Raw genomic sequence first — 14,852 nt, forward strand, 5'->3', positions numbered from 1 at the left:
CTCCTCAGAATCACTGTGACTTAACTCAAGGACCCGATGTGTGGGGCAGGTAGGCAGAGTGCCTGTCTGGGTTGGAGAGCCTGCAATATTCTCTTCTCCAACAAATGCTACCAAAAATACCCTTTAGTTTATGACACATTTTAACAAGTCTCTCTTTTATACATGGGTAAAGAGAATATAAAAAGTGGCTTAGAACTGGCCTGGTACATGACGTGTGGGTATGCTTCTACATAATGTCACTGCGATAGCATCGATTAATGTTTCTGCTGTAATGATAATTAGGATAAAACTCTTCCCCTAAGAAGAATGTAGGTTCTGAAGCCAAATATATGAATTCAAATCCTGTCCTTAAATAGAGAGACCTGGTAGATTAAATAAGATGATACGTATAAAGAAATAAGTAAACACTAGCCACTATTACTTTACAAGAAAAATCTTTTCATAAGAAAAATCACAAAATTTTAAAATCTTCTTTCTCTAGACAGTTTTCAGAACATATCCAGGTTCCTATTAAATGTTCAAGATATGTCACTTAACATGGTAAATTTAACACCATCACACATTTAAATCTTTTTACTCCTAAAAATAATATAGTATGAGACAAAGGTACTAGAATAGTCTGTCAGATTCCATAGAAATTGCTTCCTCTCAAATCCAGGGGAAGTGTCATGAGTAGGTGGGGGGTCAAACCATTGTCCTTCCACCTGATCAACAACAACCAGCATCCCCCCTATGTGAGCCTGGGTGCTTCAATGTGTGTCCCTGGTGCAATGGGCTCACTCTACCTGGCCCAGTGAAACCAGAAAGGGCTAATGCTACAGAGGAGAACTCATCCTGGGATTGCAAAGTTAAGGAAAATGAAATTAAATGAGATAGAGGGAGCAAGGCTGTGTTTAAAACCATAATGCTGAATTCCTAAAAGTCCTTTGCCCCTTTAGAATTTTTATGTCTAGTTCCACAGGAAATATTCTCACTCAACTTGGATTTAAAACATCTTAGAGAAAGGTCCTTCCTAATGTCAATTGAGGATGCACTGACACACATCATTATGCGGCATGATTCAAGTAAAGTCTATTTTAAGTTTTTAAAATGATACAGGATGCCTAAAATACCCCAGAATAAAGAAATCAGGAAAAGTCTCCAGGATGCCTGCAACATTCTTAACACACATTTCCTAAGGGAGAAAAAAAAAATGCACTTCTGTGCAAGTTGTTAATTATAATAAAATAGATATACCTTTATCCAGTAGCAAGAAGAGAGTCGCACCCTGAGTGCATAGCAACCTGGTTTTCTACTTTGAACCATGGGTTAAAGCTGGATGCTGTGGTGCATTCCTGTAACCCTGGTTCTGCTGAGGCAACCTGGGCAATTTAGTGAGACCATGTCTTGAAATTTTAAAAAAGATGGGAGGACAAATCACAGGCTTAGGTAATGCTGCCCCCTAGAGGCTAAAAATGTAAAGAGTGCTTGATGATCTCTCCAGTGCAGACTAATGTCCAAGGAATTCACAAGCCAGGGCAGAAGTTCTGTGGAAGTGAACTTGAACTCAGACTGGAATGCACACGTGTACAGACCTGGCTCATGGACCAGGATACAAGGGGAAGGATGGGCTGGGGACAGACATGAGGTTCTATGGAGAAAACCTCTGTGACGAAGATATGGGAAGACTCCTAGCATCACACTGAGTCTGATCCAGGTACATGCCCTTCCTCGGCCTCTTCTTCACTGGTGTCTGTGGGCCTTGCAACTCTGCTTGAAAGAAATCAGGAAAAGTCTCACCTCAAGAAGAAAAGGCCCTTTCTTCACTAATTGGAGGGGAGCCCACACCATGGAGGGCTCCTAGAGGAACCTGGGCAGGGCATCTTGAGAAAGGACAAGACTTTCAGGTGATTAAGTGGATGGTGGGATTGGAGCCCTGAGACCTGGAGGTTACTGTAACCCCAGGTGTTCCCAGGTGGGTCAACAGCTGGCACATATGAATACAGGCTTCAAGTTGTTTAGGAGTTGGGGCACAGAAGGAGGGTACAACACACCAGCTGCAGTCCTTTATCCCAAGTGTGACCCAGAGAAAATCCTTAGAGCACTCTACCTCTTCTCATCTATAAAATAGGATCATTTTACTGTCTACATCTTCACTAACTCGCAAAGCCAGTTTGAGAACCCAATGAGATTACCAGAGAGGTCTGAAAGTGGTTTCTCACACAAGAATTTGGTACACAGAAGCTGCTACCACTGGTGTCTGTCCCTCCCCACCAACCCCCACCCCACTCTTGTTTTTGAAAAAGACAATCACATGGGTACCAAGTGCACTGGCAAGCTGTAAAGCAGCAAAGGACACATCAGAGCCATGGCTTCCCAGAGCTGCTGAAAGTTAAAAGCAGAAGTGGGCAGTTTAAATGGCAACTTGCAGGTGCAATTTCAGAGGGCAACCATTATGCACATAAAATGTGATTCTGTTTCAGGTATAAGACACAGGGATAAAAAGAGAACTGTTCCTACCACGTACAGAACATTCTTCTGTCTGAAATAATGAACTGTGCTTTGGGAGCACACGCCTACTGCCTTGAATTGCAGGAGTTTGAGGAGTGCCTTTCTATTCTTGGGTGGGATAAAAGATCCCTTAATATGCTGAAAGAAAATGTATAAAGGATGTATGGGGTAGGGATGGGAATAGAGGGCAAATCAAAGTCAACATCATGAAGTAATATCAATTCAAATGTATGTAAGAGGAAGAAACAAGGAGAAAACCAGAAGCGTGTTCTGGGCATCTATACATGTGAGAGGAGAAAGTGCACGGACAGTCTCTTTCCTCAGTCCCGGAGGGCGGATGCCCCCAGAGACACATGAGAATAAGGTGAAGCACCTGTGATATGAAAACCTTGCCCAGCCAGGCACACAAAATGCCAAGTGACTGACACAGAGTTAACAATCAGTGTGGACCAGTGGGACTTCAACTACCCAGACATGACATCAAGCCCAGTTCTACTAATGTCAAATTTGACATTAGGGATTTTTATTTTAATTTTTTAGATTTCTTTCCGTCTCACCAACAGATTAGACACACTCTCTGCGTTGGCAACTGGGAGTGTCAAGTTTGGGAAAAGTTCCTCCTCACTCTAGGTCATCTAGAGACTGACCACTGTCCCCCTGAAATAGTCTGCAGCTAGGTGAAGTGCAATTCTTCCTTGCCATGACAAGCATGCAAGTCTCTGAACACGGTGCACACCCCCACTGCTTGACTTTTCCCTGGGCTAATATTTTATTCCTTGAGGTTTGCTGCAGCAGCATGACTTACACCTCTTCTGACACCAGCTCACTCTCCTCAGAACATGCTCTGCTCTCAAAGTGGGAACTGAAGAACTGAACAAAATACCCACAACCCAAACAGGAGCCAGAGTGCAAGCTGCTACCACTGGTGTCTGTCCCCCCCATCACCCCCCCCCCCACTCTTGTGTGAGCTTACACAACAGTAAGATGTGTAACATGTGTAAGATCATTTTCTTGTTAAACACATACAGCTGCCACCTATGCAATACCCAATTCTGTTCTGATTCAAAACAGACTCGCATATTAAGATCCATGGGTGAAACTCCTATGACAGATTTTGACTTATTCCTTCTGAAATTGGTTGAGTCCTAATTCTGAAGTCCGACATCTAGCAGATCCTTATCAACTGTACACTCCTTCCACATCAGTCCAACCACTCACAGACTTTCTGTGTGGGTCCAGAGATCTGCCAATGACATTGGACATTTCCTCCAGCCCTGCTGACACCATCTGATAACAACTCCCACACTGACAATTCCACATGCAAGGGTTTTAATGCAGCAACAATTATTTCTGCTATGGCACCAATTCTGTTCTCAAAACAAAATAAACAGTTCTCAACACAACACAATGAAGTTTTCAGGATGCTCAAATTCAGATGAGCAATCTCTTTAGATGTTATGCACGCATGAAGAGGGTAGGTGGTATTAGTTCAAAGATCCCACTGAGAAGTCTTTTTCCTCAGATAGAAAGTGGCATGAGGAGATAAGCCAGTCTGTCTGCTGAACTTCAAGAAGACTGGTCCATCATCTTCCATTACCATCTTTGTTAATAACTACAGTCCACTGTGGCTTTGGGCTAGAAACTGTTTCCTTTTTCACATGCTGGGTATGAGTCACATCTCACTATTGGAAACACTTCTGGCATCTTCCACATGGAGAGCAGAATGGAAGAGAAGGAGTGTCTTGGTCTTGGGCTGACATACTCAGCTGATTCTTTTTACAGCCATTCAACAGACTCTTGAGTCATTGTCCTAACAAACCACCCCAGTTAGCTGTCTTGTCTACAAATTTAAGTGTTGAAAGGCCTGGCTAAAAGCCTACCCACTAACTCTACCATGTGCTCTGCATCCAAACAGAAACGTAGTGAAGAACAAAACAAAGTTAGCAAGCTATCAGGGGTTCATTCACTCCTTCCTCTACTCTCTACAACTCTGTCCAGGGTTAACTTCAACCTGAGAAAATGTATAAAATCTCCCTTCTTAAAAAAATCACAACTATGTTTGCAGCCTCTTAAGTCTCTGTACACAGTTCCATAAAGATCAGCAGACCCAGTTTGGAGACCTAATTATCCGGTTCTTTCAATACCAGGGATCTAATCTGTCTGGAAACAGAGACCTAAATTCACTTAGACCTAAATTCACTAATTAAAGACACCTGCAATTCTCCATTCAAACTTTTTCTTACAAAACCTTTGCCCATTTTGGTCTTTTGCTTCCTCTACACCATATGCGAAGAAGTCTCCTGGAGGACAGCAAGAAGCAAAGGGGTCAAGAGAGTGGGTGTTTTGATGCAGCCACTAGCACCAGTGGTCTCAGGCAGAAAGACCAACTGTTTCTTGATCTTCTCTTCTGAGTTCTGAGCTTTTTAAAAAGGAAGAGAAGGCAAAAAAATTATAACAAAACCAAAAAAGGCCTTGTCACTCTCTCTAAGCCTTGCTTGACTGGAGATGTGAAGCTGTCCTGGAACTCCTGGGAAGACCCTAGTTAGTAACTGCTTGTGTTCCACCTTTCTGCCTCTCCTCTGTCCATACAAACCAAGACCATGAGGACAGTGCAGACTGCATGAGTGAAAACATGCATGGAGAGTTTGCTTCCTCTTTCAATGAATCAAAGACATGTCGTGATAAGTAATAAAATATTTAATTCATGAAGCTGAGTATCAAATTAAGAAATCAAGAATATAAAAGTGTCCTTTTATTTAAATTGAACAAGACTACATATGCACACGTGGTTTCAGTTGGTCATTAGGGGACCTGTAATACTGCATTTTGCCACACTGCTTCACCTTTTATATTACCTGAAGTCCTAGATACAGCCAGCTAATTAGAGACATCTGCAACTCTCCACTCAGAGATAACCCTTCAACAAGACTATAAAAGTCTAAGTCAGTATACAGTTATATATTTTAATCTCTATTGCAACACTGAATTACAAATGAAGATAACATATCACTGACTAATTTATTCAATAATCATTGGGGTCAGTGACTACTGCATGTCAGATATATTAGAGCTTCCTGTGATTTGTTACAATAACTTCTGATTTCTCTATAGGCATAAAAATATTCTTACTTGAAAATATTGATCCAATATTACCAAATAGAAATTTCATTAATTTAAACCACACTTTAAATTAATCTATAGAAAAAAAATAGTTCTACATTATTTTGACAAAAAAGCTCTTTTAAATAATATCATAACATCATTTTTCAATGGACAACACGAATATTTTATACATGTTTATTTGGGGAAAAATCATTTGCTTTGCAGGGATGAGAAGTATTTAGTAATATATGCAAAATGATTTATGACAATATGAATGGTGGACCCATGAGTAAAGATAATCTCCAGCAGCTGACTTGGCTCTGAGGGAACAAAGCTGGAGACACAGCAGACTGTGCATCCCAGGAAGGATCTCAAGTTTATCAGGTCAGAGTAAAATGAGTACTGAAGAATGGGGGAGAATTAAGCAGGGGAGATGTAGGTGCTTACTGTTGATCAAAGATCAGTGAGGCCCAGAAGACCAAATCATACCTATGAAGTTAAATTAAAATGAGGAACAGAAGTGAGAAAAAGGAACATTTGCAGTTGCCCTAAGAAAAGCAGTATGTCAAGAGTTTTATAAGAATCTGAAGCACTGCAGAGTGACTTGGCTCAGTTCACTCAGCCAGTTAAGGAGTGCTAGGATTTGGACTAGCACTAAGGTGTCCCTCCAGATCTCATGTGTTGATACAGGAATTCTAAAGGTGAAATGGTTAGATTACAAAGCGTTGTGGTTGTGATCTTATCAAGCCATCCTAGTTTGAATGAACTAACTGGGTGGTAACTACAGGCAGGTAGGGTGTGGTTAGAGGAGGTGGGTCTCTGGGGTAGTACCCTGGAAAAATGCATCTTCCCTGTAACCCCTTCCGCAGTGGCTCTGCTTCCTATCCAACATGAAGTGAGTAGTGCTCTCCCACTATACCCACCTTTCTGCTATCATGCTCTGCCTTACCCTGGGCCCAGAGCAATGGAAAGGACCACCATGGACTGAACCTCTGAAACTGTCAGCCAAAATTAAATTTTCCTCCTCTAAGTTGTTCTTTCAGATATTTTGGACTCAGCAATGCAATGTTAACATAAGGGCCTTCTGAACTTAATAAGGAATGTAGTGTTTCTAGAGAAAACAAATGACCAGATCTATTATTTTTTAATATTCCCACCTACAGAAGACCATTTAATTTCTTTTTCACAAGAATGTCAAGCCAGACACTACAGTCCACATAAGGACCCAGGATATGCCAGAAGTGGCAACTGAAGTCCAAAGTCAAAATCTAACGCTCAGTCACCTCAGGTTCTTAGTTTCCTGTTGTTCTTATTAGCATGTGGCCATTTAATTGCTCATTTGCATTCAGATAAAAAAAATCAAATGTTTAAAGAGCACACACAACTCATTTAATGTAATAGGGACCACAGCTAAAAAATTTAATGTTAAACATAAAATTATTGAGATTTGATCATATAAACTTTTCAATCTAAAATATCATATGTTGGATCTTAACCTTTCCCATTGACAAGTTTATCACATCAATTCTGCATTTCTGAGATGTTAAAAAATCTTGAGGTTGCACATAACATTTCTCATGACAGAATATAACATGGTCCACCCAGTCTGGAAAATAATGTGGCAGTTTCTTTCGACCTGACTGCACTTACCAAAGGACTCAGCAATTGTGCTCTTAAGACACTGATCTCAGAGAAATAAGAACTTACATTAATACAAAAATTTGTACATGACTGTTCATAGCTTCTCTTTTTGTATTAGTCCCAAACTGAAAACAACTCAAATACTCTTCAAGGGGTAAATGGTAAAACAAACTGATGTATCCATATTGTGAATATTACTCAGCAAAAAAGAGGAAAGAGTTATTGAAACATGCAAGAAAAGGAATGGGACTCCAGAGAATCAAGCTGAAAAAAAAGCCAACCTCAGAAAGTTACAAATTTTGGATTCCGTTTATACGTAATATTTTTAAAATAACAAAATACTAGAGCCAGAGGACAGGAGTTAATGGTGGCACAGCTCTAAGGAGGCAGCCCAAAGACATCCTCTGGTGACAGAACAATTGTTTGTGATTCTCTGTGTTGAAAGCAGTGAACTAACACAAACACACATGTACCACACAAGTTCACATGAACCTGGTGAAACAGGAATAAAAGAGCAACTGGAGAGCAGCTTCCACGTAAACACAGAGGCAGGCCTTCTTTGAGAGAGAAGGTGGGTGTGATACACAGGTTCTGCACCAGAACCAACAGTCAGGAGAACCCAGCTAAAGGCAACTAGTCTACACACAAGCATTCTGTACCTTGAGACAGTTTCTGTGTTTTTTAACCACCAAATTTCTGAGGGGCTCGTCAGCTCCACAGGAGAAGAGAAGACATCTCTGGGCCCTTTCAAAGTGGCTGCTTGAGAAAGCACTGGCAAGTTTCTAGTACACTCCTGGAATATACTCAGTGAGGACCAGAGGAAAAGCAGCTCAAGAGCTCCACCTGCATGCCCAGAAGCCATCCTTGCCTGGAGTGACCCAGGGCCAGGGCGAGGGCTTGCGGCTCTCCCTGCTCTCCCCTGAGAAGCTCAGCACTGGCTCAAACAAACATAAAGAAGAAAGTTTGCATGCTCAGCTGTGAAGCATAAAAATAAAGCCAGATTATCATGCTGCAATACAAAAAATCTCCAGGTGGTTGGGAGGCCTTTAGTTTTTGACTTCTGAATAAAATCAAAGGTTCTCTTTTCTCAGGCATTACTCAAAACAAAAACTTGTCCCAGTTCAGGGTGTAAGTTTGCAGAAGCAGAACCAAGATTTCTTTACTTAAACCAGCAAGAATTGCAGCCCAATTCAAAGGGGAATGATCTTTCCTGGGAAACCATGTTTCTGAGGCAAAAATCAATGCAAGGCCACTGAATCAATTCCAGAAGAACAAGCTGGTTGAGAGCTCAATGTTACCACTTGGTTGCCTCAAATAACCCGCAAATTGCAAAGGTAATTATCAATTAAGTCAGGAACTAATTTTGAGGATCTACTGAATGAATATGAAAGATGAAAATAGTTATGCTACTATTATATTTGAAAATAAATATCAGTCACTAAATTTAGAAACAGACCACCTATTTCACAATTTTTCATTTCTACTGTGTCTAGGTCTAGGAGACAAAAGAGGGGAACACAAAGGTAAATGAGATATGGTCCTGGTCTCAAGGAACTCAAAGTCTATTAAGAGAAACAAACAAATGTCTAAAATGTGTGATACGCACAAGAGCAGAAGCGCTTCGTGCCTCTGGTCAATCATTCTGGTATCCCTCCTTGGATATTACAGTTGGCTTGAGAGATTTTGAAATGAATGAGTAAAAAGAGGAAGTGAAACAAACAGGGAAAAAAAATGCATTCCAAAGGAAAAGAGGACAGGTGACGCAGGACTAATTGTGAAAGGATTACAGTCAGAATTGATGTGAATAAAAGCTATAAGTAATACTGAAGAGCAAGAGAGAGAAGTAAGGGCAAAATGTAGGGGGATAACACCCTCCAAAAAATCCACATTTAGTCCAATCAACATTCCTTTTACTTAAAATCATAAGTCAACATTAAGGAAGAGACGGGTGGCAGAGGGGGGGAACATCAGTCTTAAAGTCTTTAGAAAGGAAGTGAAGCATGTCAGGATTCTTTTTAGAGGCAACAGGTCCTAGACTGCTTCCAAATTTGAACTTGAGAGGGAAACTGAGGCTGAAATCTCTATCAACCACCTGCTGCATCTAACATCCAAGTACAAAATATCTGCTTCCTATGTGGAAAATATGGCCATTTCTTTTCCTAGGAACAAGTGTCTTCTCTTCTGTCTGCCGGAGAAGCACAGGCAAAGTCAATATCTGCATCTAGACTGCGAACCACCAACCTTCAAGGTGGGTTTAGCTCAGAGACCACTGAGCTAAACCTGAGCAGACACTGCCTTGACCAGGAACTTTTTAGAATGAGTTGCGAAGAGATCACCTCATTGGAGAGCCAGAATCAGTACAAGAGTTGATGCCCACATTCAGGGGAGGGAGGAAGCAGCAGGGTAGGGGACTTCGGTGTCTGGGGGCTTTGACAAGTGACTCTGAAAGGCTCCATGAACTTGCCTCAAGGAAAGACAAGCTTTTACCCCCACCTTTCCTATGTAGGAAATTTTAAATTATACCATCTACTTGAGAAGAAGAACTGATTCATACAACTTCTCTCTTTTGGCAATTTCACATTCATTTGATATGTTAATATGTTTAGTGATTTTACATAAACACCTATCAACAACAATCAAGAGCAGCACAATTTCCTCCTCTTGGCCCTTGTCTCATTTTAATTTCATTTTAAACTCATTAAACTTGTTCTAAACTTTTGTGGGTTTTCAGTCAACAGCCTGTTTCAAAACACAACTACTGAAGAAACCATTATTCTTTCATAAAACCTATCAAGTATTCCTGGGACTTTTAGGGTTTTTGAACAGCACAGAGAACGGATTACTAAAGAAATTTTGGAGCTGGTCAGGAGAAGACAAATCCCTAAGAAAATGGCTGGGGCTTAGATGAAGTATGAGTATATGGAGGAGAAGAATCTGGCCGCATTCCAAGTCTGTGGGCCAGGGTTCCTGTAGCTGCACCCCTGGCTCGACTGGGCACACTGTGTCCTGCTATACATGGCACAACTGGCCCACAAAATCCTTCTTTGGCCCTAGGTCACTTTTAATGCATGCTTTCGAGAAGAAACAATCAGGGTAAACATGCCAGATTCTCTTCTTCTATGACGTCCCCTCATACAAAAAGAAAGGAAAAGCACTGAAAACTCTCCAACGGTGAAATCAAACCTCTTCACCCATAAGATAAATTTTTAAGATCTCCTTGGTCTGCAGAGTCATTCATACTAGAAGTTCCTAGAGCATTAAGCCAATGAAAACAAAAGATATTTCCACTTCTAAATAATTACCAGGCTCAGTGACAACAAAGACTCCCTGGTCTGCTGCCTGGAATGCTTTTATTATGCTGCTGATGATATAAAAACAAATGAATCCAAACTGCACCTCTGCAAGAACAGCTTCCGAAAACCTCTTTCCTCCCAAATGTCCCTCAGTGTCTGCTTTGTGAAACCACCGAGGGAGTAGACACAGTGATAAAAAAATCACAAATATTACCTCATGAAAAGACTTCCTGTCCTAAAAAGAAGTTATATCCATACTTGGACTGCTAAACTGATGAAAAATATTGCAAGTACCATGTGTTACAGGTGGGAGGCCTCCTGCCTCCTGCTTCTCTATCAGCTCCCTATGAAAACTATTGCTGGGGCCTCTCCAACAACATTATGTCACCCACAGCAACAGCACCTCCCAGGGCCCCGAATGAGGAACTGGTGATTGAACACCCACCCAGAACTCTTAACCTGAGGTGGTCCAGGCTGTGCAGTGCTCCTGGCCTGTTTCTTGCCTCTGTCACTACTTAGTAAAGCACAATCTGCTTTCATACACAGATCACCTTTAGCTCTCTTCCTCCTTCTCAGGAAGGTTGTAAATATGCATAAGATAAAGACAAGTGAACATACCAACACTAGTGTGAAAGAAAGATAAGATATAATCCCAAGACACCTAGACATTGTTTGTACAGAGCTTGAGGTACAGGGAAGAGCAACTAACTGTGCCTGGGGAAGAGGAGGCAGCACATCCCAGCCTTAAAGTTTTTGAAATGTCATGAGTTCAGGGCACTGCACTGTGGGGGAGAGGCCCTGAAGAGAAGCACACAGCCCAAGACAGTCAGGAGAAGTATGGCTCAGACTGAAGACTTAGAGGCACTGGCTGTTCCCAGATACAACAAGAGTTACTGATAGCTCAAAAGCAGGGGACAACCTCATCAGATATGTGTTCCAGAAAAACAACTGACAGAGATAGGGGAGCAGGTGGTGGTTTAGCTCTAATGGAGCTGAGTCAGGAACTGGACTTAGTGATCCTGAATCCACACAAGAAACCACCCTGGAAGAAAGCTCACTTAACATTGAAGGTGGACTTAACAAGAATGCCCACTAGTGGGGAACAGCTTTTAACACCTCCCTGTGCTCATAGTCTGGATCTGCCTTCTTCTTCTTGCTGGTCTAGTGCTGTCTCCTTGGAATAAAAAGCCTCTTTGTAAACAGTTTAAAGTCTTTAAAATATGTGTGTGTGTGTGTGTACACACACAGTTTAAAGTCTTTTAATATATATATATGTGTGTGTGTGTGTGTGTATGTATATATACCTGCAGATGGACACAATACCTTTATTTTATTTATTTATTTTTACGTGGTGCTGAGGATTAAATCCAGTGCCTCATGCATGCTAGGCGAGTGCTCTACCACCAAGCTACAACCTCAGCCCTGAAGTCTTTTTTAATTACAGCATTATTAAGAGAGAAAAAGAAGTTAGCTATGCTGGTTTTCTATTCTGATGACTGTCTCTGACTATCAAGTCCCAGCCCCTTTGCAGAAAGGACTGAGTACCAGGCACCAGCCTAGGCCAGGTAGAAGCACAAACTCTTGGGGTCTCAGCAATTGGCCAAATATACCTGCTACATGGCCTCAAAGTGTTTCAGAGGGAACAGAGCATGGTCTTTCCAGAGCCAAAATGTCGAAGTTATACATAACCTCACTGCAGATAAACTGCCCAACATCCCAAATCGGCATAGAGTTTTTTCCTTTAAGCAATTTTACTTGTCTCTGAACTTAGATACCTTTTTGAATAAGGCAAGTTGGATCCTGCCCTCTTTCAGAGGTTTTATCTTCCTAGATCCTTCCTTCTTATCCTATAATCATAAGCTTCCATGTGCTTAATCACAAATTACCCAGAAGCACCCTTTAATAAACTTCCAATTTATAAAGAGCTCCAATTTATAAAGAGCTGTATTATAATATATTATGATACTTTGTGAAGGTACTTTGAGAAGCAGAGAATTACTTTCCTTAAGAGATAAGATTCAGCAAATTAACATCCTTAATCAATTTAAATCAATCTGAAAAATCTAATTTTTATTATAAATCCTTTTTATCTTCAAAAACTACATAATAGTTTAATTTTTTATGATCTCTACCAAGAATATTATAAATGTGTAAGGTATGATTAGTACCTACCAATTTTTCACACTCAAATATCACATTATCCCTTATCACAAGTTTATTACCAAGAGCACACTCATGACATTAGTATTTGTACCATTTGATGATGGTACTTTACATTCGATATGATGTAACATTCATTTTTATGAGCATCTCAGAGTAGTCTGACAGAAACCAGAAGGCAATTGTCGTAACTTCCGTCACATGACTGGCCAATACTCAGAATGGAAACCCAGCAGCTCTGCACATGACATGTAGGTCCTATTTAAGCTACATGGCATGCGTGCACCACTCCCCTTTTCTCTCCAGAAAGAGATCTTTTCAGTTTTTTGTTTCCCTGCTTGCCTCCTGATCCACACCTCTTCCCCCTGCCACTCTTACCCTTGAAGACACCCCAAGCAAAGGCAGATGTGCACACACATGACAAAGAAGAAAGCACAGAGAGTTCAGCTCTTTCCCTGTCCACACTGACACCACTGGTGCTCATGGGCTACATCTCACAACTTGCCACTTTTAGTCCACTGTTTCACATTATGAACAAATACAAATTCCTTCAGAGGAGTTCAAAGACCCTGTCAGACAGATTATATTGCTATTTCCTGATGTCTTACCTCTTTCACGTGGGTGTGAAAGGACACTGACATGTCCAGGAGAATCTTTCGTTGCTCAACGCGCCGAACAAAATCTTGTATCCGGTCTTCAAGCTGATGGGCAGCCTGATAAATCTCTTCTGGGTCGCACTCCCCAGTCTGAGCCAGCTGTTCTGCTGCTTCTAGCAATTTATCTGCATTGGTGTATGTGTTCTGCACAAGAGAATACCCAGAGAAACAGGTGAAGAGAAGGAAATCAGCCAGGCCAGGAGCCATAACACATAGTAATGCAGAGTCAATTAGTGATATTTCTAGTCATTTATGTCAGTCAAACAGCTCAAATGTGAAGGGAAAGATGATTTTAGGAGTCCTATACATATCTATCAGCAGGCTTTTCCAAAACTGTTCTAAAATCTTAAGTGCTAGACCTCACTGCTAAGTCCATACACCTGAAGCAGCAGCAGGCTATCTGCTGGCTCCTGTCTCAGAAAAAGCTTCCACATTTTTTCTAAGGTAGAGCCAAGAAACAGTCCACAGCCACAAATGCCTGCTTCACTTTTTTTCTCAGCTTTAAGCAGAGTGAATTCCAATTCCCAAAGTGCAAGTTAAAGGTTAAGTTCCAAACAAATACTAAGTTGCTGTCCCTTTCCATATACTTCCATTTAATGGTAATTCAGTGCTCATCTTTTTTCTATATAAGGATACACATTCTAAAAAGGGGAGTTATAACTATAATGGCTATTCAGTAGTCAAGAGTTTCAAAGAACTGAAAAGTAAGTGTAAATACATGTATAAAATACTGAAGATAATTTTAATTCTTGACAAATCTGAGTTGTAAGTAGGAGCTCTGAGACAAGGTGGAGGGCTGCCATGCAGTACCAGAACAGAATTACGGCCTTCGGGGAGGGCCCAGAAAATCAGACTGTAGTTCCTCTAGAGAGGCAAGTTGAGTACTTTGTCCAACTCCTCAAACAAGTCCGAAAGCTGAGCATAGTAGGCATCTCATGGGAAAGGGTGGGAGGTGACCCAGAGAGTGGCCCAGGTGACCCTGTGGGGAGTCAGAGCCTGAATGGGGTGATGAGGGCACCCCTGTGGTAGGGTGGAAACAGCATGAGAAGCGAGGGCTGAGCGAGGTGAGGAGGAAGTCTGTGTTGGTCTGTTTCCTGTTGCCAATAACACACCACCACAGACTAGGTGAGTTATAAAGCAAGAAGGTTTATTTGGGCTCATGATTCTTCAGGCCCAAGGGCAAGGACCCCCATTTGGTGATGGCATTCTTGTTGCTGGAGTTCCAAGATTGTGCAGGGCATCACGTGGCAAGAGACCGGAAGCACATGTTTGTTACTCCTGGTCTCTCTCCCTTTCTTTATAAAGCCCCCCAGAATTCAGTTATGGAGGATCCACCCTAATGACTTTAAATCCTAATCACCTCTAAACCCAGTCATTAAGTTGTCACTCTCTCATACTTCACATTTGGATTAAACTTCAACTCTTTGGTGAGATACACATAGCATCCTGCCCTGTTCCCTAAGCTGAATATACTTCTCACAGAGCAAAATATAAATTATTCAATGCCCAA

General features: G+C 41.4%; 1 protein-coding gene across 2 annotated transcripts in view; it reads right to left on the minus strand.

Annotated features, from left to right (window-relative positions):
* Positions 1-14,852, minus strand: part of Trio (trio Rho guanine nucleotide exchange factor) — a 333,690-nt gene that overhangs the window by 136,914 nt on the left and 181,924 nt on the right. For both annotated transcript variants that reach the window (XM_027950370.3, XM_071612702.1), the window contains exon 11: positions 13,295-13,486. In XM_027950370.3, the coding sequence (XP_027806171.1) occupies positions 13,295-13,486 (192 nt within the window). The remainder of the gene's footprint in view (positions 1-13,294; positions 13,487-14,852) is intronic.

Source organism: Marmota flaviventris, chromosome 5 (assembly GCF_047511675.1).
Source record: "Marmota flaviventris isolate mMarFla1 chromosome 5, mMarFla1.hap1, whole genome shotgun sequence".
NCBI classification, from domain to species: domain Eukaryota; kingdom Metazoa; phylum Chordata; class Mammalia; order Rodentia; family Sciuridae; genus Marmota; species Marmota flaviventris.